The following is a 27,594-nucleotide window of genomic DNA, read 5'->3' as shown; positions in this document are numbered from 1 at the left end:
CTTTTCTGTTCTTCTGTAATATTTAATTACCCAAGATGGTGTCGTAGCTCAGTAAATTATTGTGCTTGTTATTTCATTTCATATCATTGGCTGGAAGAATGAAGGTTCAATGCGCTGTGTAATGATGATGTAATACACACTATGGTACATGTTATGGACTCTGAGAACTGGGATGGCAACTCTGGGTCACATTCCACATTTAGCTTGACCTTCAGCTAATGATCGCTAACAGTTGTCTCATTTTACTTCTATTTCTTATTGTTACAGACAGATTTTGAAAAAGATGTGGACATTGCTTGTCGGTCAGGTAAGGCTTTCCGAGCATCAAATGAAAAGAAAATTAAAAGTAGCTTTATCCTTCTGAATGATTTGATTCCTTTTTAACAACATATGGGTGCCTACAAATCTTAAGAGGTGCTCAAAATTTGATAAACGTAGTGTTACTGTATAAATTGAGTATGAGAAAATGTACATTTTTTAAAAAAGTGGATTGGGAAAACTCAGGTGCTACAAGGTTTTAAAAACAACTTCTCTGAGAGAGCATCTGAGCCTGTATACATCAAATCATCTGCATATGCAAGCGTGAAATGATTAGGAAAGAAAAGTACTTACAATTGGAGCAGAAGTTCAATTGATAAACATAAACCCATATAACTCCCACATATACATATGTATATTTTTTTCCATATTCAGTTAATGCTGCGCTTGATTAAATATGGCTATAGCTCAATAAAACACCGATTTTCATCAGTCACAAGGTACTGAATATAAAAGAGTATAAAGTTCCCTTTTCTATAAGCTAGAAACTTTGCCCACCAAGTTCTTCAGTAAAATCTAAGGGAGTGAAGATGATCCACCAGATCTGAGCTTCAGTTTTTATTTATTTTATTTGTATGTATTTATTTATTTAACTTGTACAGTTGCCCATCTGACATTTGTGGTTTTGTTTTCAAAATAATTAAAAGCAACCCAATAAATAATGAATAAACAAAATCCAAAAATCAGTAAATAACCCCTTTAAAACCAGGTTAAGAACCCGATTTTAAAAATCAAAATTACAACCAAAAAAAACAAAAAAACACACAGAAAAAGCAGGCAAGGGAAAACCTCAAATATAGTCACTTGGCAAGCTCTAAACCAGGGGTGTCCAACCTTGGCAACTTTAAGACTTGTGGACTTCAACTCCCAGAATTCCTCAGCCAGCTTTGCTTCAAGGATGGTTCCTTGTTGCAGTAATTCATTTGGGAAATGTGCAACTTGAGAGTAGACTTGCTTGTCCAGGAACAGGCACAACTGGCAACGTGAGGCTGTGCAGAGATCTTCCTGGTGGCCCTCCTAGCTATAACTGCTATCTTCTCTTTATGTAAGAGTTGTGAGATAGTTGTGAGGTAGTTCAACCTCATCCAGCTCCACAGATGGTAAGACCCCAAAATCGCAAAACCCAAAGCCACTCAGTCTTGCCAGGGTTGAGCTGAAACCTGTTGTTCCCCATCCATACCTCCACCATATCGAAACACCAAGAAAGGGCAGCCACAGTTAGTTCACTTAAGGTCAGAGGTATACAACTGGGTATCATTAGCATACTGATGATACTTCACTCCATGATGATGAATGACTTTAACCAGAAGCTTCATGTATATTCAAACAGGAGAAGAGTTCTCAAGCATGTGCCCACCCTCAAACAGTAGGAACTGGGGGCAGGTCTTCACACTCCCTATCAACATCGATTGGTACCAGCACCAGGGAAAGACAAAGAACTAGCACAATACAGTTCCATCCATCCCCAACCCACATAATCAGTCCAGAGGAATACCATGATGAATGGTATCAAAGATTGTCAAGAGGTCAAGAAGACCAAGGATGAATGCACTACCCCCATCCAACTCACAACAGAGGTCATCCAAAAGCATGATTAGTGCTGTTTTCCTCCCATATCCACCTGAAACCTAACCGAAAGAGGTCCAGATAATCTGTTTCATTAAGAATCCTTTGAAGTTGTTGCACAACCACTTTGTCAACAACCTTTCCTTAAAAAGGCGGGGGGAGGTTAGAGATTGGACACAGGTTACCCAAAATAATTGAGTCTAGTGATGGTTTCTTGAAGAGTTTCTCTTGTGTCAAACACAAGAGAAAGAAACTCTTCATGGCAAACTGTAAATTGTTCCAATCAATGTGCTTATATATCACTGCAAACAATATGTTAATACTGTTTCATTAAGTTGAAATGGCTTTCTTAGTTTCTTAGTTTCATTTGAGCTTGTTAATTACATCTGCACTTCATAATGATGCCTTTATCTCCCTTCCTTTAGCAATTTAATGATACTGTGATTTTTAGCTAGATTTTCGAAACAGAGTCATTCATTCAATTCCTTAAAACCAAAGGAAATGTGATACTACTTCCCCAAACATTTCTGCTCAGAAACTATAGGGAGAAGCACTCTCTTGAAAAAAGACAGTTTTGTGGTAAATAGGACCAGGCTTCATCATTAAAAATTGACGATTTAAAATCTGACCCTCTAAATGAAAAATTTAATAAAAGGTGGCTGGCTGAAGTGATTTGACGTTTATACTTAGGAAAAATCTAATGACCCTTTTCTCAAATGGATTTTTATCCATTTTCGTTAAGAATTACATTACAAGGAGACTTGAAATGGTCTAGTCCTTCTCATCTATATCCTTGCTTCAAGGCAAATAGTTTTTTATTTAATTGAAAATAGAAAAGCAATCACACATCTCCTAATAGAATAATTTGTCACCACATATAATTCTCAGTAACTATACATGTTATAATATCAAGACGAGTCTTGATTTCAGCTAGCGTACAAGGAAAAAAGGGAAGGAAAAAATGGAGTAGATCCTAAAATAAATCATTTTCCTTCTCTCATAATTTAATCCTAAACAATTGTCCTTTTCTTTGATATGTATAATGTCATAATTGCTTTGTTTAAAACTTTTCAGCCTTCTTCAATTTGGCCCCCTCCTTTATCCAGGCTGAAAGCAGCTTGAAAATTCAAGAATTGTAGTTTCTACTCATCTGTGGCCAAGTTGAAGAAGGTTGATCCAGCACAAATATGAGTTAAAGACATTCTTTCAGCTGGTGTCCAACTTCTAATTTGGGAGGCATTTATCAATTTGTGCTCCTGCTCTTTAATTCACAGTTCTCCATAAGGACATTGGGCCATGCCGAGCAGCTACGATAACAGGCACCCTATCTAGAATCTCCCTGAATGATGATGAAGAAGAGAAGACAGCCAACCCCGAAGGAATGAACTATTCCACGTTGCCCGGGAATATAATTTCTAAAGTGATCATTCAGCAGTCGGGAGGCATGCATATGCCCATGAGCATGAGTGAATTAGCTAACCAGTGTCTTAAAAAAGACAACTCTGAGCTACGGCGAACTGTCTATTTATGTACTGATGACAACCTGAGAGGTGCAGACATGGATATAGTCCACCCTCAGGACCGCATGATGGATAGTGACTACATTGTGATGCCTAGAGGTTCAATGAACACACAGGCATCTCTGAAGGATGACAGCAAGTTGAATATAGGCATGGAGACCTTGCCTCACGAAAGGCTTTTGCACTACAAAGTTAATCCTGATTTTAGTATGAACCCAAATGTAATGGACCAGTTCAGTATGAGTTTAGATCAACATCTCCCCACCCAGGAACACATGCAGAACTTGCCTTTTGAACCTCGCACAGCTGTAAAGAATTTCATAGCTTCCGAGATGGACGATAGCACAGGACTAGCAAGAAGCGAAACAGGATCAACCATATCAATGAGTTCTTTGGAGGTTAGTGGTGTAGAAATGGAGTGCATGCATCCTGTTTTCGTTGTGTCAAATACAAATGGGAATGGCTTACACACAAATGGGAATGGCCTACACACACACACGCATACCAAAAACAAGCAGCATGCAACAGTTTTGTCATGCTGCTGGAATGTCAGCCCTACACCTTACAAGGTAGACCAAATCAGGAGGCCAACTTCACCAAAAAAAATAGAACTATACTGTATTGAAATAGGCTGTAGTATCAGAATCTTGCAAGGCTGTCTATGTTTCCCTTCTTTCCCTCTACTCCTATCTCTCTGGGCTTAATGCATGTTTCTGCAGTTATTCTTGTGCTAATGGCTTATGAAGAACTTTCCTTGTTTGACAGCAATTGTATAAAAGATTTTAATTACAGAACTAAGAGAAACTGAACAATAAATGATAAAAAGTAAAAGGGGAAGGTGCAGGGGGAAAAAAGGTGGGGAAATAAAGAAATAGAAAAGAAAAAATATTAGAAAAATAAAAGAAATATACAAGGAAATGACTTCCCCCTTTATGATGACAGGTATAAATAATTTTAGTAATGTATCCTGTTACATTTGTTATATTAAATATAACAAGTAATTTTCTTCCCATGTCTCCCTTCCTATATATAAACAAATCCATGACGCTATTGTTTCAGTTCTGGTTGCCACCAAAAGTCCATTAAGAGTTACCAGAGACGATATCTATTTTAAGGTTGATCAAATAAACCAACTCTATATTCTTTCCTTTCCTAAGAGCCTGGATGTTTAGTCACTTCAAATAATATCACAGAATTTGATTTATTTTCACTTTTTCTTTATTATTAGGCTGGTCATACTATTAACTAGTGTGATGAGGCAAAGCATTGCTTTATTAACTGTTGTATTTTTGTTTGAATGATGGGAAGAGGCTTCTGTGATTCAGGGTCTAGGCCTTGCTTCTTGTACAACTTGACTGGCTTTGTATTCTATGCATCTCGACATTTTGAATGGACCTTGTTAAACAGAAATAGAGAGGTCAAGAGAGGTTCTAATGTATTGTCTATATTTATCATAAATACACATGTCTATATATATGTTATCATCAATGTGTGAAATTAAGCATTTGGCAGAATATCTAGGAAATCTGTAAAATGCCAAAAAAGGGCTGAAGTATGAAACCCTTCCTTGGTATCTTGTGCAATGTTGAAAAGCAAACCACCAAAGTATAAAATAATCCCGCTAAAATGTTATTCTAGCCTTCCTTGTTGGAACAAATAGATCAATATGGGACTTTTTTTTTCCAGAAAGAAAGCCCTGTGCTTTATTTTGCATTTATTTTTTAATTTTCATATATGTCTTTTCAATAAAGGATTAGAGTTAAAATTAGGATTAGGGTTAGGGTTAGGCTAACCCTAACCTTAATTCTTTTCATTACTCTTTTTTCATACTTTGCCTAAATCATTCTTGTCATTCTGCATAATGCCTAGATATTGTATACAAAGCCTAGAGAAAGTATGTCGCATATTAAAATAACACAGACATTTCACCCTTTGCTTAAAACATCACACTTTCTATAGATTTTCTAGGCACTCTATACAATGTCAACTTTTCACACATTGCCAATAACATATACATGAAACGTATTTCATGCTCTACAAGAAGGCCTCTTACAAACAATGAATTGCTGAGAAAATTTGGACTGGGCTGTTGGGGTACCTTTGTAGGACTGAGTGATTTTCAGACAGCTTTCTCCTGCTTCAGCAAATTGGGCTTAACATCCAATAGACAATTTCAAATTTAATTGAAAAATAGCTCAGCTAACTTCAAGAGAGCGTTCAAATGAATACTACATAGTTATCTTGAAACGGGACCTTTTAAAAAAGTATTGTTGTCATCAATTGCACAAGAAAAAAGTAAGTCAGACTGCTGAGGGCTGTATTAATGAAGAGTGGAAGGGATTGGGAAACTTGACTACAAATGGAAAGCTCTTGGAGGCAAAGAAGCAAGTCAAGGATGTAAAGGAAGCAGAAGAATGGAGGAGAGAAGGCACAAAGTGTCACCAGATCTAATGGGATGCCTGGAAAAGGGTGAGAAGAGTTAGAGCAGCAGTTAACACCCAAGGCAGGGGAAACAGGCCCTTCCACAACATTGTAAGGTTTTCCTAGTCCCAGGAAACAGTGGTAGGAGAATAAGAACCAGGTTTGGACTTTCCAGGATCCAGTTCAGCAGAGCATCTGCTGATGGGAATACTTTCCTTCCTTTACTATGCCTCTAAAATCATTGACAATATTGGAAATCTTATACATTTATTGGTTTTGTTCGCAAGGGATGAGGCATCTCCTTATACTGGTCGACAATAATTTCTCTGTTAATGTTGCTGTTTCTTGGATGCAGCAAATGTTAAGTGATGGTTAAGCATTCTAAGTCATTTACCTATTGGTATTTGGAACAATAACTGGCATGACAGAACCAGATCCGTTTCCCTCTTTTGTCTCTGTAATATCCCTTATGTATGAATGCAAATCTGTTAAAGCAAAGTTGATAACAAGAAAAGCACATCTAGAGAGCAAAGCATGAGACTAGAAGCAACTCTGCTTCTGAATTGCTTTGCATTTCAATTATCTTAGCATTCATTATTTTCTTATATCATTGGTTTGTTCCACCTTAAATATATAATCCACCCAATATATGAGAGAAAAGAAAATATTCAGATTTTTTTTTTAAAAAAATCAATCTATTCCATTTCATAGCATACTACAGACTTCAGTACAACCGTATTGAGCTGGCATTCATATTATAGATGGATATATCACTTCTGTGAAGGAATATAGTCTGGAGTTGTAGGAGGGAGGGACTCTTTCACAGAGAGCAAAGAGACAATGGAGCTCCTTGCCCTCAGAAGTTGTGGGAGCACATCACTTGAGACTTTCAAGAAGAGATTGGACTGCCATTTGTCAGAAATGGTGTAGGGTCTCTTGCTTGGGCAGGGGGTTGGACTCGATGACCTACAAGGTCCCTTCCAACTCTGATTATCTGTTAAATCTGCTTGGGATGTCTGGTGGGAGGAAAGAGAACAAGGCTGGACTCTCCCTAGCGATTCATAGAATATATTTTAATATTATCCCACATCCTGTGCCAAATCTGAGTATTTGGTAAAACCCTGTTTAAGTTCTTCCTTATAATAGAACAGAATAACAGAGTCAGAAGGGATTTTGGAGGTCTTCTAGTCCAACCCCTGCTCAGGGAGGAAACCCTATACCATTTCAGACAAATGATTGTCCAATCTCTTCTTAAAAACTCTAGTGTTGGAGCATTTACAACTTCTGGAGGCAAGTTGTTCTACTGATTAATTGTTTTAATTGTCAGGAACTTTCTTTTTAGATCTAGGTTGCTTCTCTCCTTATCTATATACTGTATAAATATCTAAAGTTATTTCACTTAACTGCTTGAGTCTGGCAAGATTCTGTTTGTAGGCAGAAAGCAACTATTCAGAAGTAACTCCAAGTGTCATTCTCAGTTGCTTGGACCTGACAACATCTGCAGAAATGTCTAGTTTTTGGCATGTTCCCCCTTAGTCAAAAGAAGGACTCACTAAATGCTGCCACTGAGTGTGCATTTAGACAGATGACATGTTTCTCAAGGTTCATTGTAATCATAACCCCAACTATCTTGATAGCTTTTTACATAATTTACATTGCCATATTATCGTTACTTCTGTGTAATTAATTAGTCGTGTTAGAAAAGGGCACTGGTGTGATTTGCGGCCTGTGCTCATCCATTTTAAAATCTGAAAATGCAATACCAATTATTGTTAGATGCATAATAAAAGTGAGGAAAGAGTGCCAAGGCAATCAAAGGAATTGTTTAACTAGGAAATTAGTTACCAAACTATAATAAGGCAAATAAAACTTCCAGTTCCTGGTTTCAGCAGCAATTCTGAACAAATTTTTCAGGATGCATTCAGAGTATTTTGTACTTAAAGAAGAACATAGAAAATGGATGATTTATTATGTATTTACAATAAGTAAATAGCTCTTAGTGGCTTTGATCTTTGAATATTTATTTTTACTGCAAGTATCAAATGTACATTGTCTAATTTGATTAGACATATAGCAATTGTAGAAAATGTAGGATTATTTTTATGCATAGTCACATACAACAGAAAAAAAAAAAAGTAATGTGACTCATTTAACACCCTGGCTCCTAAGAAACATTGATTGTAAGAAAATAGCATCCTATAATGATATATGTTCACTTAGTGCTTCAGTAACTATATTATTTAGCATGGATGAACAACTTCCATCCAAAGATGATTAGGGAACTGGAAGCTAAAACATATAAAGAACAGTTGATGGAATTGGGTATGTCTAGTTTGATGAAAAGAAGGACTAAGGGTGACAGGATAGCAGTGTTCCAATATCTCAGAGGCTGCCACAAAGAAGAGGGAGTCAAGCTGTTTTCCAAAGCATCTGAGGGCAGGACAAGAAGCAATCGGTGGAAACTAATCAAGGACAGAAGCAACCTAGAACTAAGGAAAAATTTCCTGACAATTAATCAGTGGAACAACTTGCTTCCAGAAGTTGTAAATGCTCCAACACTGTTTTTAAGAAACGTAAGGAAGTTTTTAAGAAGAGATTGGATAACCATTTGTCTGAAATGCTATAGGCTTTCCTGCCTAAGCAGGGGGTTGGGCTAGAAGACCTCCATGGTCCCTTCCAACTCTCTTATTCTATTCCTATTCTATTCTATTCTAACTCAAAGGCCTCAGCATTCTCTAAAGTCACCCAAAGTGGGAATGGTTAAATTGTTTAGATATCTCAAGGGGAATAGGACAACTTGTGACAGACAACTCACTGCGGCAAACTCACTGCAGCCAACTCACCATGGCCAACTCACCAAGGGCAACTTGGCGCAGGACAACTCTCCACAGCCAACTCACTGTGAGGCAACTCGTTGCAGGACAATTTAACAATTCTACTTAATTATTTAAAATAAATAAAAAGTATTTCAACTTTTGCCATTCACTTATCATTCTGTCATTTGCATCATTTCTTTAATGATTCTATTCTACCGTTTCTTTGGTATTAGGGTAACTCTTGTCCTGCAGTGAGTTTTTCTGTGGCGAGATGGCCGTGGCAAGCTGTCCTGCAGCAAGTTGTCCATGGGAAGTTGGCCGTGATGAATTGTCATAGACCCATCTCAAGAGTGTGTTAACAGTCAAATAGGTGGCTTTATTGACAAAGGTTGAAGACCCCCATTGCTCCATTACAAACTCCAAATTCTTCCAAATCAAGATGATTTTTTTCCAGTGGATTACAGGTAGTCCTCAACTTATGATCACAATTGTTGCTAAGAGAGGCAATTTTTAAATGAATTTTGCCCCATTTTACGACTTTCCTTGTGACAGTTATTAAGTGAATCACTGCAGTTTTTAAGTTAGAAACATGACTGTTAATCTGGCTTCCCCATTGACTTTGCTTGTCAGAAGGTCACAAAAAGTGATCATGTGACTCCAGGACATTGCAACCATCATAAATATGAGTCAGTTCCAAGTGTGACCATGGGGATGCTGCAACGGTTGTGTGAAAGTGTGAAAGGCCTTCAGGCAACAATGTGGCTGCTAGGAAAACATTTCTGTTAACAAAATTTTATTTGGGGGACTCCAAAATGTTATATTAATATGTGCATGTATAATTTTTTTCAATTTTAAAAATTAAAATTAAGTTTTAAAAACTTTACATGTATACAGTAATAACTAGGACAATTGAACACGAATTAATTGATATTACTGTTAGTAAAACTATACTGATCTGCTACCAACGCCAAGCATTTCTCAAGACAGTTATACCAATAAAATAAATGATGAGGCCTATCATTAATCATGATACTATTGCAAATAATACTTTTTTAAAATGTGCTATTATAGACTCCTTCATGAGTCCAGCAACCAGTGTAAATATATGTAAGCATGAACTAACATATTGCAAAGCGTACACATTTACACAAATAATAAATAGGATCTGAATCAAAATTAAATAAAAATTCCCACTACTATTAACCTATATTTATTTATAACAGTGGCACAAATAGAGCAATACAATAACAATACAGCATAAATACAGCAATGCAATAACCATGAGTTATGAAGGAACACTAAACAATAAATCTAAACAATAAGTCTAAAGAACATAGTGCATACTGCTAATGTGACCTATATATAACCACTTGAGGATCCAAAGGAAAAGATGAACATCAGCTGTAGGTTATAATTTGTCCATGACTTTATTGCTATGCATAGCAGTAAAGATGCCAATAAATATTAAGGAAAGAGAGCTATTCCAGCCATTCATACAACCATCCTACTTACTACTCAAGCCTGGCTACTTACATTCATTTGTCTTCTTGATCACTCTCTCACCATTAGGACCTGCTGTATACCACAAAAAAATCTTAGACTATTTTTTAAAAAAGATATTAGAAAACAAGTTGTTCAAAATCAGCTGGATGATTTTGTATAGAATAGAATAGCATACTTTATTGGCCAAATGTGATTGGACACACAAGGAATTTGCCTTGGTGTAAATACTCTCATTATACATAAAAGAAAAAATACATTCGTCAAGAGTCGAGAATGATAAGGTATGACACTTAATGATAGTCATAGGGTACAATAAGCAATCAATCATACTAGGAAACAGTCAATATAAATCGTAAGTATACATTCCTCTAAGGCATGGTAATCTAGCCTTTTGGTTTGCCTGGACCATACTGAGTGAAGAGGAATTGTCTTGGGCCACAAATAAATATATAATATAGCCAATGCATATAAATCACATAATGTTAAAACTTTATGATCTTGTGGGGCTGCATTACTAGCTGTCCAGGGCCACAGGTGACCCATGGGCCACAGCTGCTCTAAGATACTACTAGGGAAGGCAAAACCACATTCATCTTCATTTCCTTTCTGAATTGTGAAGGTAATTCCTTCCAAGGCCCAGTTAGGTAATCAGTGAAATGAAATGATAACTTTGACTACGTGAGCTGGGGTGTATCACTGGAATGAAAGCCATTTTTCACTGCTCCCTCTTAGAAATTGCTGCAATTTTGTATCTCAAACATTTTAAAATCTGGATCTTTGAAACGATGCAAAAATTGTGACTCAACCAAGTCCACGCTAACTCCAACAGGCTGTGAGTTGTAACAGAAAGACACGGTCTGAGATTGAAGCAATCTCATTCCTTCCACACCAACCTGATCTGATCCCAGCATATTCTCACTTATTTAAGAGTCTTTACCAAAAAATTTTTTAGAATGAATTGGTAATTATTACATTAAGGTTTTCTCATGGCTTGTGTTCTCTGCAGAGATGACAAGCAACCTTTCTTTTAGTTTGATTTCGCAGTTTGAAAGGAAATCTCTTGAAGAACCACCTCTTCAGTCCAAATGTGCATGCTTTTAAACTGGAGAGTGCTTTGAAAGAGTATAATTAGACAATTGGATGTTAAGCAAGTTACAGCAGGAACTAGCTGATTTTGGCTAATTTTCAAAAAACTAAGCAGGGTGGGCCTAGTGAGTCCTTCAATGGGAGATCCCATGTCTGTAGACTAGATAGGAATTTGAAATAAGGCAGCCTAGAAGAGGGCAGAGAGACGCCACTTCCATTTTTTCCCCAGGGAAACAACATGTAGTCACCACAAAGCTATTGATCTTACTTTTACCTGGAAGGAAAGTTGTAAATTCCAGGTGTTTTGATTCACAGACAAAAGAAGAGGGGCACTTAGGGAAGAAGAAATCCAAATTAAATACATCTCACTCTCGCTCTCACTTGCTCTCTCGCTGTCTAAATGAAACAGAAAAACACATAAAATATGGCGGCAGTCATAGATCTGTCATACATTTTCAGGAGAGGCATTTTTCAAGAGACATCCTGCTAGAGAGAAAAAAGCTCATCCTCTCAAAATGAGCAAAATAACTTTCCAGGAAAAATTGCACTACTGTAGAAGCCATTAAAGCTTTGAGCAGGAACTTTTACTTCAAATAATGTTCTAATTCAACAAGGCAATAGAGCTTACCAAATATGTTCAGTATTGAGATGAATGTGGGGGGGGAGGGGAATCTGGTAGCAGATTTGTTTAAAAATAGGTCTTGGCATCTCTCTCTCTCTCTCTGTCTCTGTCTCTCTCTCTCTCTCTCTCTCTCTCCTTCTGATAAGCAAAGTCAATGGGGAAAACAGATTCATTTAACCATCGTGTTACTAACTTAACAACTTCAGTGATTCATTTAACAACTGTGTCAAGAAAGGTCGTAAAATGGATCAAAATTCATTTAATAAATGTTTCATTTAGCAACAGAAATTTTAGGCTCAATTACAGTAATAAGTGGGGGACTACCTATACAAAACAGCAAAGAAAAAAGAATTTAAAAGCTTGTACTTTCATGGAGTTCCTATTTTACCCAAATACTTCCTGTATTCTTTTTGAAAAGTAAGGTAGAATTATAAGAATGAAATCCATCAGCCTAAGGAATAATGCAGGTACTCTTTTGACTTTTTTTTCAATTTGCATACCAGCAAGTGGCGTCCGATCCAAAATACGATTATGTTGTAGGACCAAATGTTGTACTTCCCTCCAAGTGCTTTGTTTGGAAACTTTATACAAACAAACATTTTCCATTGCTGCCAATGTTTGAGGAACTAATTAAATAAAACTCCCTCATTGGTACTCAATACAATTTAGCATTGATTCCTTCCCATATAATTTCAAATATATATTAGGTTGATCTTATGGAACTATTAGGAAGCAGCCATTTTCACTACATTCATAGTATGTTTAATCATACCAAATAACTCCTCTATACCTACTTAAATTGGGGGTTAATCACCTGCCAATCTTGCATTCATCCCTCTTAACTAGGACTGCAAAAAGAGGAAGACATATATAAGGATATTTAAGGCAGAAGAAAAAACTATGTTCACTTCTTTTACAAGAAATACCAAAAGGGACCAAACATTTCACCTCTGCTTTAATTTTGTGGAGGGAAAAGCAAATTCTCTTTTGCCTCTGGAATGGGGCCCCTGGATATGAAATTTAATCTCTCACTGACTTATAAAACATTGATGAAAGAGATTTATATTAATGAAAATGCAGGTGCAAGCTTTGCCAAAAACATTTCACCAAAATGTTGCATTTATTCCTTCCATTAAGGCCTCCACTGCCTGATGTATTTTGAGCAATGTCTGGCGTAATGAATCAGGTTGCTGATTAGATGAAAGCACACAGGAGGCATTTATCCTCCATTTCACCCCAAAAGAAGTTTCATGAGTCATTGGGTTGGAACATATCTTCCTCCTGCCAACAGTGTAATGCAGGTTGGGCTATGAAAACAATCCTTCTCTGCTCTTCTATTTTTGTCCTTCATTGAGCAGAGTTCAAAGTTGATCTAGAATTATACCAAGAAAGCTCTCTCTATGAAGAGTTGCAAGCTGAACTGATGTAAAATTAACCGCACTGAAGTCTTCTTTTTCTCACATTTTAGATTCCTCCCCAGCCTATTGCCTGAATTTATATTTTATCGTAGTTATATTTACCTGGGTAATTAAAGAAGTGGAAAACGGTCATCGGTTTTTCTTTTTCCAGTTGTTAGGGTCTGGGAATACATTAGGCTTGTTCCTGATTTCATCCTATTATTTTTAATAAGTAGCTTTTCAGATATCAGAAGTTTCAGACAGAACCCTTAAGTAAACATCAGACTCTTGCAATTCCATAAATGGTATTGATAGATCTCTACTTTTCTATAATACATTTTAATAACAAATAAATCATAATTCAGGAACCTTGTGTGACAAAGGATGTGTATGTGTCTCACTTTAAGTGAAAGAGAGAAAGTAAATTCTCCTCCTTCTGTGAGGAGGAGCCTGTGAGGTGAGTTGTCACAAGGCTCACGAATTATGATTTATTTGTTAAGAGTTGAATGAGAAGGACCAACTCGATCCACCCAGCCAGCTTTCATGCCTAAGGCAGCAGTAGAATTTACTGTCTCCTGGTTTCTAGGTCAGCACCTTAACCATTACACGACACTGATTTTCCCTTTGTCTGACTCTGTTCAGATGTAAACTAAATTATAGTTTTTTGTATCTGAAACAGGCCTCATTTTTGTATACTTCCACTGCAGTTCCTTTTCTCCGGTCCAGTTACAAAGATGTTAGAACCTTTCATGTCTATTGTCAGTCAGCTACAGTTTAGCATTTCATCCCATGACTAATTTTAACAATGCATTGTTGAAAGAAGCCAACTTTAGGGGTTGCAACTTTGTCCTTTCGATAGATGGAATATTTCAGACTTGGCTCAATTTTGTTTACTTCCTGTGACATTAATCTGGGTATAATTAAAAATAAACAATGCTGGTAATTCATATAAGGGCAACATCTTTGCAGCAGAGGCCATTTAATTTTTTCCTCCCCCCATTTCTTATCAGTACCCTAACTTTTTATGTGTGCATGTCAACACACAAGAGTCTTATATGTGTTTAGACAAGATTTATTTATCCCCATATGTGAAAGAAATGTGCATTTGATTCAGAAAAAGGACAGAAATAACAAACTATTATAGAAAAAAATATGTGTCCTGGAAAAAGTAGAAAGTGTGAACTCAAAATCACACCACTTTGATTTTGTTGGGCATAATCTGAAGTAGAGGTGAGAATTGACAGGTTTTCAAGATTCTATTATAATAGTCTAACTCACAGGTGTCAAACTCACAGCATCATGTTGCCATCACTTGGAGCTCTGGGGTGGGCGTGGCCTGCGTGTGACACATCCGGCCCATGGGCCACCAATTTGACGCCCCTGGTCTAAGTGCAATAACGTGCCTTCCAAGACTCCTAGTGCATCAATCTCTTTTTTCTGACATGGTCTACCTTAAAAGGCTAACAAAAGGGCAATACAAAACAAATGTGTGGGAAAAGCCCACCCAATTTGGTTTTCCAAATAAAAGCCACATGATCCCATCATCCCTGGACATAGTGATTGAAAATAATAGGAGTTGTAGAAATAATTTGTCCAGAATGTTGTCGCAAATGACGTTTGAGTACTAATTTCAGTTTTTCTTTTCCTTCCCTATCTTTTGGAGAATAGCCTTGACTCAGAGTGTACAGCTTTGAAAAGAAAAAGTAAATGTGCATATCTTTAGTTTGAGGCAGAATTGAATGAATGTATGTCATATTGTATTGGGTTTCCATCTGAAATGCATTTACAAACCTTTTTCCCTAAGTCACAGTGCCCCCAAAAATGCCATTCCCGACAGGCACATCTCACTTATGCCATCTATCTCAATATATTGCCACTTGAATGAAGTGAGTACTGAATGTGTATTTTTACTCTACAGAGCTTACACAGATGGCAATGAAATTTCATTGGCCTATTTTGGCCATATAAATGTTTTTTTCTTTAGTTATTAAGCGAGCCTGCTGGCAAAATGCAAAATGGAATTGGACCTACTTTGTGCTCAATTGTCCAAAATGCAAAATTCAGCAGATCATATCCTCCTATTTTTGATTCTTATCAAGGCAACAATTATGGCCGCACGACACTGTAGGTTTAAAGGGCCAAATTCAATTAGCTGTTGGCCACCCTATTTCTTTTCTCTAGCCAATCTTTCACATCTTCTTTTGATGTAAGCTAAACCACCAAAATGAAAAGTAGAAGGTCGAAAGTAATTTCTTGCATTCTCCTGATGAAGTTTGAAAGGAAGGAAAAGAGTTTTGGTATTATGAAACAACCTGGTCTGTTCTCATGTTTTCTATTTCTTTTAAAATCAGCTGTAAGCAAGTTTCAATATTTGAAAAACTCAGATTTATGAAGATCTTAATGGGACAATAAAGGCTAAACGATGGTTGAGAAAAAAAATCTGTCAAGTAAATCTAAGCTATATTCCTTTGCACAAGTTCAAATGGTAACATTAAGGAAATAAGGGTTTTGGAGGGGGCAATTAGAGTTTTATGAAGTAATATGTTGAAGTAATATTAAAGTAATTCCACCAGATACTGGATTAGATCAAGTTTTAATCATATTTAGGGGTGACCCACTTGTAGGACTTGCAAATCATTATTCTCTTGCCGAGCAGTGGATCTGTTTTAAATATGATAAAAAAACTATATCCAGTTCAAATATTCCATCAAAGTGTTCTGTTCGATTAGAATAGCATAGAAGTTCCATTAAGTAAGTCAATAAATAAGTATTATCCAAAACAAATGCAACATTGTTACTGTATTGATGCTCGGTTAAATTAATGTGTGATTTTGTTTGTTTTGTTTTCTACCAACATTTAACAGAGGAGAAAATCACGTTATTCTGACCTCGACTTTGAAGTAAGTGTCCCTATGCTACTTATACTACTTTGACTGTATGCATTTGATTCAAAGCATGATCAATGTGATATATTTGTTTAAATATATTTTAATTCAGCATTTACAAACAATAATCAATGCTTTTAATTATAAGGGAAAACATTCTGTTTGTGTGGGTTTTTAAAAAATCTGTACAGCCTTTCTTTTCTTTTCAGGCAGTGTATTTTTTTTAGATGATGACCTTTAAAAAGAAACTTCTGTTTGTTTTCTTTTATTTTGATATTATCACAACTCTACTTCCTTAGCCCATTTCATATCATTTTATTCCTACACAGATTGCCTCTTTGTATATATTAATTTGGTATTCCCACCCTTACTGGTGAAATTCTTTGGGGAAGGGGTTGGACCATGGACTTTTAAATTGGTCCGCCTATTTAAACATATGAATATGGATATATTCCTTCCCTCCTGAGTAATTAGAAGTCAGGCTAATTTAAAAGCAATCACATTAAAGGGTAAAGATCAAGTATTATCATATAAGTCTATATTTTTCACAATTTAAACTGACGCCCTTCCTATTGACCTGTGATAGGTACCATATTCCAGAAAGTTGCTATGTATAAGAGCAGCACTTGCTGAAAGATTAGTGTGTAGCATGTACATGGAGTACTGCTATCTTCAAATATATTTGGGGAGAATTCTCTGAAATTGCTCAGATGAAATTATTCATGGAATGGAGAGGATTGGACCTAAAGCAGGGGTGGGCAAACTACAGCCCGTGGGACACATCCGGCCCGTTGGTCATTTTAATACGGCCCGCCTCTGAAAAAAAAATATTCCCCTCTGAAAAAAAATTGGGGCCGGCCAAAAGAGACTCTGCCCGCGTACAAAATTGCACACACAACACGGAGCTGGGCAGCTGCTTCCCTGCTAGCGGGGCCAAGGCCACCGCCCGGGAACGCCCACTGCTTTCCCAAGCCAGGGCTGGGCGGTGGCGTATTGCCCTGCACCGCGTGGCCCCCGCCTGGCAGCGTGCTTCTCAGCTGGTCTCCTCCTCCTCGGCCATACAGAACAAACAGGCAGAGAAGGAGGAGATCAGCCCGGCTGGTTGGGGAAGCTTTCTGCGCCAAAAGAGGCAGCTACTAATCTCCAGCTTTGCTCCGCTTCTCCAATGGTCCGGCACCACCCTGTTCTTCTTGTGCTGCGAAAGAGGCGGCTAATGATCTCGGCTCCGCTCTGCTTCTCCAACATCCGGCGCCACCCTGTTCTGTGTCGGGCCCAGCAAGTCCGAGCAGCCGGTGCACAGAACAGGGCAGCGCCGGATGTTGGAGAAGCAGAGTGGAGCCGAGATCATTAGCTGCCTCTTTGGCAGCACAAAGCCTCCCCAACTGACCAGCTGCTCTCCTCCTTCTCTGTCTGTTTGTTTTGTATGGCCGAGGAGGAAGAGACCAGCCGGCTGGTTGGGGAAGCTTTCTGCGCCGAAAGAGGCAGCTACTAATCTCCGGCTTTGCTCCGCTTCTCCAATGGTCCGGCACCAACCTGTTCTTCTTGTGCTGCAAAGAGGCGGCTAATGATCTCCGGCTCCGCTCTGCTTCTCCAACATCCGGCGCCACCCTGTTCTGTGTCAGGCCCAGCAAGTCCGAGCAGCCGGCGCACAGAACAGGGCAGCGCCAGATGTTGGAGAAGCAGAGTGGAGCCGAGATCATTACCGCCTCTTCGCAGCACAAGAAGCCTCCCCCAACTGGCCAGGTGCTCTCCTCCTTCTCTGCCTCCTTCTCTGCCTCTCCCCTCTTGCTCCTCACAGTTGCCCTGAGCTGGTGCGGTTCTTTACTTGGGCAGCCAGACACCCGGCAGCAGCGCCCGCAGCAGCAACAGGCAGTTCTGCCCGGGCTCTGCTCAGGTGTCCGGCTGGGGCTGTCAGGAGTTGCTACCGCCGGCGCAGCTCGCGCGGCTCCAGTCGCGTTGCCTTGGGAAGGAAAGGCAAAACCAGGAGCCGCTGAGCCTGAACCTCCGGTGCCGCTGCTGCTGTTGCAAAGCACCGCCGCGGCTCTTCCTTTTTGCCTTTCCCTTCCCGAGGCAACGTGGGACTGGAGCCGCGTGGGCCGTGCCGGCAGTAGCAACTCCTGACTCAGGGCCTCCGAGGGGAGGGGAAGGAGGAGAAGAAGGGGGAAGGGGGTCGATTCCCAAAAATCTTGTGCTGACCCGGCCCGTCTGTCAAATTTTAAAAGTGAATGCGGCCCCCGAGCCAAAAAGTTTGCCCACCCCTGACCTAAAGTCTTATTAATTAATCAAGTGTCCTCTATTAAACACCGACAGTTGTAGGCAGATTAAATATTCATAACTAAGTTATGGTGTTCTGTATAGTCAGTCTTTTAGTATTTGTAAGTTTTGGGAATTTTTGATCTCTCAGGTCAATTTTAATTACGTAGTGCTATATGTTTCTAAATGCATATGTTTGGTTTTGCTGAGTTTAGGCAGAATTGAAACTTAACTGAACAAATACTTCAGACCTAAACACACTTTCCCATTGTGAAAGTTTGATGTACCTGATCAGCAAAATTTAAAGAAGTTGTTAGCACCTAACAACTTCATTCTGTCACTTAAAAATAATTGCCATTGGTTTCTTTAGATGATAGTCTTAAGATTTAGGACTGGAAGCATGTGTATTTATTCAGAACAGAGTATTCTTCTTCGGTTGATCTAAATATATAGAATGTGTGGAATCTTTTTTTTGTGCCTGACACTTCCTGTTCATGCTAACCAGAACAATCTGGTATAATTAATTATGTGAAACTGAAAGCTTGCATATTCAACGTACTCTTAGGACCACTTTATCATCATTTATACTCATTAAGACCAGAAGAATAATTCATATTAATATGAATAAACAGACAGCAGTACATAATAGAAGATAATACTACACACAAATATTCCTGCAATTGAGAAAATAATCTAGTTGATCATTATCATTTATCTTGTAATGAACTGTATTTTTAAAAAAACACTTTTACTAAAAAGATATAGTATTTTAATAATTGCATTGTTAAAGACGTGCATGAGAAGTAAGTTTAGAGAAGACATTTTATTTGGCAATTTTAAAAAATGCACTGTAAATCTATCGAACATTTTAACTAGCTTGTATCACCTTTCTGTGTGAACATCTTCTGGAATACAAAACCATGGTTCAGATGTGAAATGTTTAATTAGTTAATTAATTTATTATTTTTATAAGTAAAGTAAAAGCAGCAAATGTACATAATATTCCTTCCTCCTCCAGTTTTCTCATAACTACCCTGTGAGGTGAGGTAGGCTGAGAGAGAGAGACAGGCCCAAAGTCATCCAGCTATTTTTTATACCTAAGGCAGAACTAGAACTCACAGTCTCATGGTTTCTAGCTGGTGCCTTAATCACTAGACCAAAATATTTAGTGTTCCAGGCAATCTGTCTTCCTATAGTATTCTGCTCAGAACAATTCTAGAGGCAGAAATAAACAGAGGAATCTTCTCTCTAGTTTGTTTTTGTTTAGTTGTTCAATCGTGTAATTCTGTGTGACCCCATGACCACAGCATGCTAGCTTCCTCCCTATCCACCACTGTCTCCCACAGTTTTCCCAAACTCATGTTCACTGTGTTGATGATGCCATCCCATCCTCTGTTGTCCCTCTTCTCCTTTTGTCTTCCCTCTTTCCCAACATCACGGTCTTTTCCAATGGGTCCTCTCTTCTCATTTGGTGGCCAAAGCATTTGAACCTCAGCTTCAGTATCTGCCCTTCCAAAGAACAATCAGGTTTGATTTCCTTTAGGAATGACTCACTTGATCTCCTTGCAGCCCAAAGGACTCTTGAGAGTTTTTTCCAACACCATAACTTGAAAGCATCAATTCTTTGGTGCTCAGCCTTCCTTATGATCCAGTTCTTAGAGCCATACTACAACTGGGGAAACAATTAGAGTCACTTTATTGATGAGCATATAAATTTAATAAATGCATAGAAATAAATAAATTACTCTGTTCTTCCAAAGGTTCTTTAGGAAATAAGAGATGTGAGGATTGCCTCCTGGCCTTTACCACAGAAGAAAGTGAAATATTTTGAGACTGCATTTAAAAGACTAGCCATCCCAAGGGAGTCTCCATAACATAATTGGGGAACGCTAGATCAGTGAAAACCATTCTGGGGATGCAAGTGGAGAAGGAAAACAGGGGAGAAGGAAATCAGGGGAATAAAAGTGTTATTGTACCTGCTGGTCTCATGTTCTGATTTCTAGTACTGATGTATTTTTATACAATGGTAATCAGTCACATCCAACAGCTGTCTGCTTCTTCCCATCCATACTTCAATACCCATGCATGCATTCTTCTTTTTTTAAAAAAAGGGGGGAATTTTATATGAAAATTTTTAAAATTACAAACCTATTTTTACATATATTTTGCCTATGCCCAAAGAAAAACAAAGTAGAAGGCATCCACTTAACAGTCTTCACAAAAGGGTATACTAAATAGAAAGACAATGAGACATGAAGTACCAAATCAAGTCCCAAAAAGCAATTATAACTTTTTTTTTCCTTGAGCATATCATGAAAAATTACACAATCAAGTAAACCTTGTGAGTCAGACAGTGCCATTTAAAAGGTCAAATATTCTGTGTGGTTCTCTTTCCTAGCATTTCTCTCTATGGCAACTGATTTGAAGACATTCTTCTAAAAGAGCAGATTTCACCACTGCTCCTGAGAACATGTAAAAACATTCTGTTCACCTTTATCTTTCACCCATATTCTACTTCTCAGCCAAAAGTGTGGATATTTTACAAGTTTCTGTTGCTGTAGAATTTGCTTTTTAAATATAGAGCATATGTATATCACATGTATTTCACACACAGTATCTGTCAGAATCCCACATCTATCATGTGCTCGGCATGGAGGCAGATATCTCTGTCAAGTAGAAGAGCCAATTAGCCAAATAACCAAGTTTGTCAAACAAGAAACTCCCTGTATATTATTATGTAATTTGAAAAAGAGGGAGGAAGAGAGAGATGCCTTCTCTATCTCAGCATGTGCCCTTTGGAATACCATTCGCTCTGAAATACCTCTGGTCATGCTTAGAATAGCCTTAAAATGTGGCCTTTTCCAAAGGCCTTGGGTTAAAGTAGGTTATACGTATAGTATACCAGTGATGACTAACCTTTTTGGTACTGAGTGCCCAAAGCTCACACACGCGCATTCCCAAAATTCAATGTGTGTGCGTCGTCTGTGCATGCGCTCTGCCCCCACATGCACCCCTCCCTCCTCCCCCGCATGCACGGCAGAGACCCAAAGATTAGCTGGCCAGTGGGAGGCACACGCGCATGCGCGGTGGAGCTGAGTTGGGGTGATAGCTAGCATGCTCACAGAGAGGGCTTTGCTGTGCCACCTGTGCCACACATGTCATAGGTTCGCCATCACGGCAATATACAGTATGCATATGTATGCATGTAGATGTATGTGTTCATCTTATATTGAACTCTGGGAGGCTCCCAATCAACCATTTCTTTTACTAAATTTATATGCAGTCCATTTCACAATTCAAGGTGACTCTAGGCAGCTTACAATGTAATAAAGCATGGAGATATTTAAAAAATTATAAATATAAAAACAGGTTAAGTCAACGAAGATAACATCAGTAAAAACTGCCAAACATAAATCAATTAAAACCCTAAAAGTTAAAAACCTGACGCTGAAGTTAAATTTCCAAATCCTTGTCATCAGCCTCGCCCTGTCCCAGCATATGGGAGGGAAAGCCACATCTTTAGAGGCCTGCTGGAACTTCAGGAGACAAAATGATACATAGGACAGGGTTTGCCATGGAAAAGGCACAGTCCCTAGTTCCCATCAGGTGACAATATTTAGGGGAAGGGACTAGGAGTGTTACCACCTTATCTGGTCTGATAGTATTGTATATTTTGGATTTGTAGATTGAGTTCAAGTATTGTGCTAAACAACGTAACATGCTTAATTTGGCTTAGCATTATGGGAAATCCACCCTCATGATTTACAAGCGATACACCGTACTGTGCAAAAGTGTCAGGCTGTTGTGCAAAAAATGCTGTAAATTAAGAAAACTTTCAGAAATAGAAGGGTTAATAGTTTATTTTTATCCATTAACAATTACATGGGAAAGTAAATGAAAAGAAGAGAAATCCAAATCAAATCAATATTTGGTGTGACCACCCTTTGCCTGCAAAACAGCATCCATTCTTACCTTTGCACAAAGTCAGGGGGATTTTGTAGGATTAGAGTCAGGTGTGTGATTAATCAATTATACCGGGCAGGTGCTAAAGATCATCAATTTCATATGTAAGTTGAAACACAGTTATTAACTGAAACAGAAACAGCTGTGTAGAAGGCTGGATAAACAGCCAAACACTGCTATTAAGGTGAGGTTGTGGAAGACAGTTTTGTGTCACAGGTTGTACACCATGGCAAAACTGAGCACAGGAATAAGGCAAAAGGTAGTTATACTACCTCAGCAAGATCTCTCCTAGTCAAAGATTTCAAAGCAGAGTTGGGTTTCAAGATGTGGTATTCAAGTTCATTTGAAGAAGTGCAAAGAAATGGGCAACACTGTGGACTGTAGATGCAGTAGTCAGCTAAGGAAACTTAATGCAGCAGATGAAAGACACATCATGCTTACTTCCCACATTGGAAGCTGTCCAGCAGTGCCATCGGCAGAGAACTGGCAGGAACCAGTGGGACCCTTCTACTGTCTGGAGAAGTCTGGTCAGAAGTAATCTTCGTGGAAGAATTGCAGCCAAAACAACATACCTTTGACATGGAAACAGAGCTAAGCAACTCAACTATGCACAAAAACATAGGAACTGATGTGCAGAAAAATGGCAGCAGGTGCTCTGGACTGATGAGTCAAAATTTGAAATATTTGGCTACAGCAGGAGGTAATTTGGTCACTGAAGGGCTGGAGAGTGGTACAATAATGAGTGTCTGCAGGCAACAGCGAAGCATGATGGAGGTTAACCTCCTTGCAAGTTTGGGACTGCATTTCTACAAATGGAGATTTGGTCAAGTTCAATAGTGTCCTCAATGCTGAGAAATACAGAAAGATACTTATCCATCATACCATACAATCAGGAAAGCATGTGATTGGCCCTAAATTTAGTCTGCAGTAGGCCCATGGCCCCAACAATACAGCCAATGTCATTAAGTAGTATCTTCAGCATAAAGAAGAACAAGGAGTTGTTGATGTGCAAGTTCAATAGAGCCCTGATTTCAACATCATTGAGTCTGTTTGGGATTACATGAAGAGACAGAAGGATTTGAAGCAGCCTACACCCACAGAAAATCTGTGGTTAGTTCTCCAAGATGTTTGGAACAACCTTGAAGGAACCTTGACACATTCGTTCAAAACTATGTGCAAGTGTACCTAGAAGACTTGCTGGTGTTTTGAAGGCAAATGCTGATCACCCCAAATATTGATTTGATTTGGATTTATCTTCTGTTCACTTATTTTCCATTTTGTTAATTGATATAAATAAATAAAATAAATAAATAAACTATTAACATATTTCTAAAAGTATTCTTAATTTATTTTTATTTATTTATTTTATTTATTTGTCAAACATGTACAAGATAGCAGGTATAAGTATGAACATAAACATGAACAAAGGAAGTAAATACAGATAAATGGGGAGAGTAAGGCAGGGACGGTAGGCACACTGGTGCACTTATGCACACCCCCTTTACAGACCTCTTAGGAATGGGGTGAGGTCCACAGTAGACCGTTTGAGGTTGAAGCTGTGAGGGGTTGAGGGTTTATAACAATGGAGTTGCTTTATAGCATTTGTAGCATTTTTTGCACAACTGCCTAACACTTTTGCACAATACTTATATACTAGAGGTAGGTAACTTGAGAACAAAGCAGGACCTGAGGCATTTCTTGAAATTTCAGAACTGTCACTAACTACAATTGGTAACAAATGAGGACTCCGCTTCTCACCATTTTGGTGTGGAAATACTCAGAAATAGTGGTGTAATCTTAAAATATATTTAATGCCATTAAAAATCCCCAAATCTCTTTAAAATCTGAAAACACAAGCTGCTCATTTATTTTAATCCATGGTTTAATCATAGTTTACTTTATGTGAATGTAGGCCTAATCCATTTGATTTCTGCCAAATATATCCCTCACTTACAAACTCACTTAGTTTTCTTCAAAATCAATAATCAAAAATTATGAAATGCAATTGATTAAGTAGCTAATCAATTGTTTTTCAGTAAAATTAGGTGTAGTCTTAAAATTGTCTTAGAGTTACAGTACTAAAAACTGAATATTCATTAGTAAATTGGTTCCCAGTCACAAATTTGTAAGCTTATCAGGCCAAATAACCCTTTTCAGATCTCTGTGCTAAAGGTAGCCAGGCATGTAGAAATCTTAAGGATGGGAGCTTCTTGTATACTGTTCTATTTTGATTCAGAACTCTTTCCCTAGTGAGTCTCCTTTAAATAGACCAAAAACTTATAAGGATCACTACATAAGCAAGAGATTGTCAACATGATGCCTTCAGGCACCATTGCACACATGATGTCCTCAGTGATGTCCATTGTATCCCAAACTAAGCAAAATTTAATTCTAAAAAAAAGTGACTGTTGTCATATGGAATCTTGTATGACTTTAAGCTTGAAGCCACCTTACATGTCACAATTCTAATCCTCCTTATAGCGGCTGTAAGTGACATTTCTATTCTAAGAAGCATGTATAAGATGGCAAAATGTGTCACGCATTTTACTATCCGTGTTTACGCTCCTTTGCTAAGTTTCTTTTGAGGCTGTTTCTTACCATGTGGCTTATTTAGCAGACAATCATTTTGAAAATGTAATTGTGTTTTTTTTAAAACAAAAAAACTTGCACATATATCTGCAGGCATATCTGTAGTATGTTCCTGAGGAGTTTTTAAATGGTTATTTTTGCAAAATCTCATTTGGGTGAGATGTCCATAAATTTAGGTTGGCTTTCTCCACTGCAGATTCTGCTCTTCAAGAAGCATCTCACAATCCTAGTGAGGTTAATTGGTTCGTAAACGCTTCCTGTGTCGTCATGCCCATATCGTGAAATAATATGACACTTCCTTCGGCATGAAAAATTAAGACCCTAATGCTGAGATGCGTTGTTCTGATAAGCCTCCTCCTCCACTATTTGAATCAGAAGCATTGCTCATAATGTAATTGTGATCTTACTAAAAACGCAGATGCATAGCCATACCCTACATACATATGTACATATGTTATAGGTGTGCATCCCACTTCTTGAGTGATGAGAATTTTTGAGGGGGTGTGCCAGTGGTTATTGTAACAGAGGTCACTGAAGAATAATCCCATTGCTGTTCTGCCTGTCCCTACAGCCCAAAAATGAAGATTTTCTGCTACCCCTCTCTTTCCAAGAAGAACCCCTTGTGCTGTAGGAGTGCCAGGAGAGACTCTCCTTTTGCCTTGCTTCCAGGGCCAGGAATGGGAGGATTCTATTCATAGGATGAGGTGTTTTCTTTGTGGTTTCCATGGTGATAGAATTGTGATAGCAGAAGGAGAGTTCACTCCTTCCTGTTAGCTAAAAATCTACCCCTTCAATATACAGGTAGCCCTCGACTTAAGATCACAAGTGAACCCAAAATTTCCATTGCTAAGCGAGCCAGTTGTTAAGTGACCTTTTCCCCATTTGACGGCCTTTCTTGACATCGTTGTTAAGTTAGTCACACGGTCGTGGAGTGGATCTGGCTTCTCCATTGACTTTGCTTGTCAAAAGGTCTCAAAAGGGAATTATGTGACCCTGTCCTAAATATGAGTAGGTTGCCAAACACTTGAATTTTGGTTAGATGATTATGTGGATGATGCAGTGGTCATAAGTATGAAAAGTGATCAGAAGTCACTTTTGTCGGAGCCGTTGTAACTTTGAATGGTCACTAAATGAGCCATTGTAGGTCAAGGACTACCAATAGGCCTTCACTTATCAACAGTCTCACAATAGTGGTGGTCTTTCCTACTCCGCAAAACTTCAGATGGATATTTTGCTGATCAGAAACATATATAACTATTGGATCTTCCAAGTTCAAATTAAGGTTAAGGTTGACTCAGCCTTCCATCCTTCTGAGATCAGTCAAATGAGGGCCCATATGCTGACTCTGTATGAGGAAAATATGCTGAGGGAATGAAAAACCTGTAAAACCACTTAGAGAGGGCTGTAAAAGCACTGTGAAGCAGTATATAAGTCTTAGTGCTATAGCTATTTCTTTCAAACTAATTTTCTTTCAAACTAATTTTAACTGTCAAGCAAAGATAATTCGTAGTGATACTTAGCTTCTTGTGATGATGCACCTTCAGAAACACAAAATAAACCAGCATTGTTTTTCAGCAATTCCAGAAAGGGCAGTGGAGACACAGTCCTCTAATACAGGTCAAATATATGACACATGGCTTGTTTCATTTCCACGTCTTAGCCCAATTCAATTTGCTTTGTTATGTTGGAGGAAATAACGGATGTTTGAAAAAAATATGCTCATTATTAATACTAAGCAATTACATTTCATTTTGCAGAAGGTCATGCATACGAGGAAGAGACACATGGAACTGTTTCAAGAATTAAATCAGAAATTTCAGACACTAGACAGATTTAGAGATGTACCAAAATCAGGAAGTTTGGTAAGTATGGAATATATAATTTTAACTTCCACTTAAGAAAGAATGCCCAATTTTTTAGAACTGTTGTGGGTGGGGGACACACCATAAATTTAAGATAATATGTTCAAAAAGTGCATATTACTTAATATAAGTTAATAAAAATACCCAAGAAGTAGAATATTATTCATAAAGCTCAGCTGCTAGAGGTAAGGGCAGCTTTAGAAAACATTGTTAAAATCCATTGCTTATCAGATACTCATAAAAATATGAGATGTCCCAACTATCTATTTTCTACAATTCTTCTGATATTCATAGTTATTCTTTGATGACATCTTGCATTAATTATGACATCTAGCATTATGAACTATACATATTTGAAAACTGTTTGGAAATTTTAGGTAGCTTAAAATTTAATTCTTAAATTGTTGCTTTAAGATATCATCTACCTCTACCAAAAATAAACAGACTTTTTGGGCTTCCAGTCAATTTCCAAGCAGAACTCAAAGAACTGGTAGTTACCTTCATATGCCATAATTATTTGAAATAGAAGTGTTCTTCCATAAAGAAACAACCCTCCTTTGCATTATCATCTTTAGAAACTTACTTAGTGTCCCTGCTTTAGAGATGAATTGATAGAATCTTCTCAGAAGTGGCACTCAGTTCTTTTAAATCTTTCAGGTTTTTAAATACCCTTATTCACTTTTTAGTGACCTGTTGCTTTTGTCATTTAATGTGATATAGATCAGTGATCCCAACCTTTAGCGCGCCGGATCCCCAACCTTTTTTGGCGTGCCGCGATAGTGCGCATCTTTTG

The 27,594-nt window shown here is 38.1% G+C and overlaps 1 protein-coding gene across 3 annotated transcripts in view; it reads left to right on the top strand.

Moving 5' to 3' along the window:
* Positions 1–27,594, top strand: part of ADGRB3 (adhesion G protein-coupled receptor B3) — a 529,081-nt gene that overhangs the window by 494,702 nt on the left and 6,785 nt on the right. For all 3 annotated transcript variants that reach the window (XM_087945171.1, XM_087945164.1, XM_026665231.2), the window contains 4 exons: positions 268–307; positions 3,159–3,802; positions 16,114–16,149; positions 26,697–26,801. In XM_087945171.1, the coding sequence (XP_087801297.1) occupies positions 268–307; positions 3,159–3,802; positions 16,114–16,149; positions 26,697–26,801 (825 nt within the window). The remainder of the gene's footprint in view (positions 1–267; positions 308–3,158; positions 3,803–16,113; positions 16,150–26,696; positions 26,802–27,594) is intronic.

This window comes from Notechis scutatus, chromosome 1, assembly GCF_049901735.1.
Source record: "Notechis scutatus isolate UNSWTSFEM ecotype Mainland chromosome 1, rNotScu1.2, whole genome shotgun sequence".
Taxonomy (NCBI): Eukaryota; Metazoa; Chordata; class Lepidosauria; order Squamata; family Elapidae; genus Notechis; species Notechis scutatus.
The sequence above is the reverse complement of the archived record's forward strand: the minus strand, read 5'-3'. Positions and strand labels throughout refer to the sequence as shown.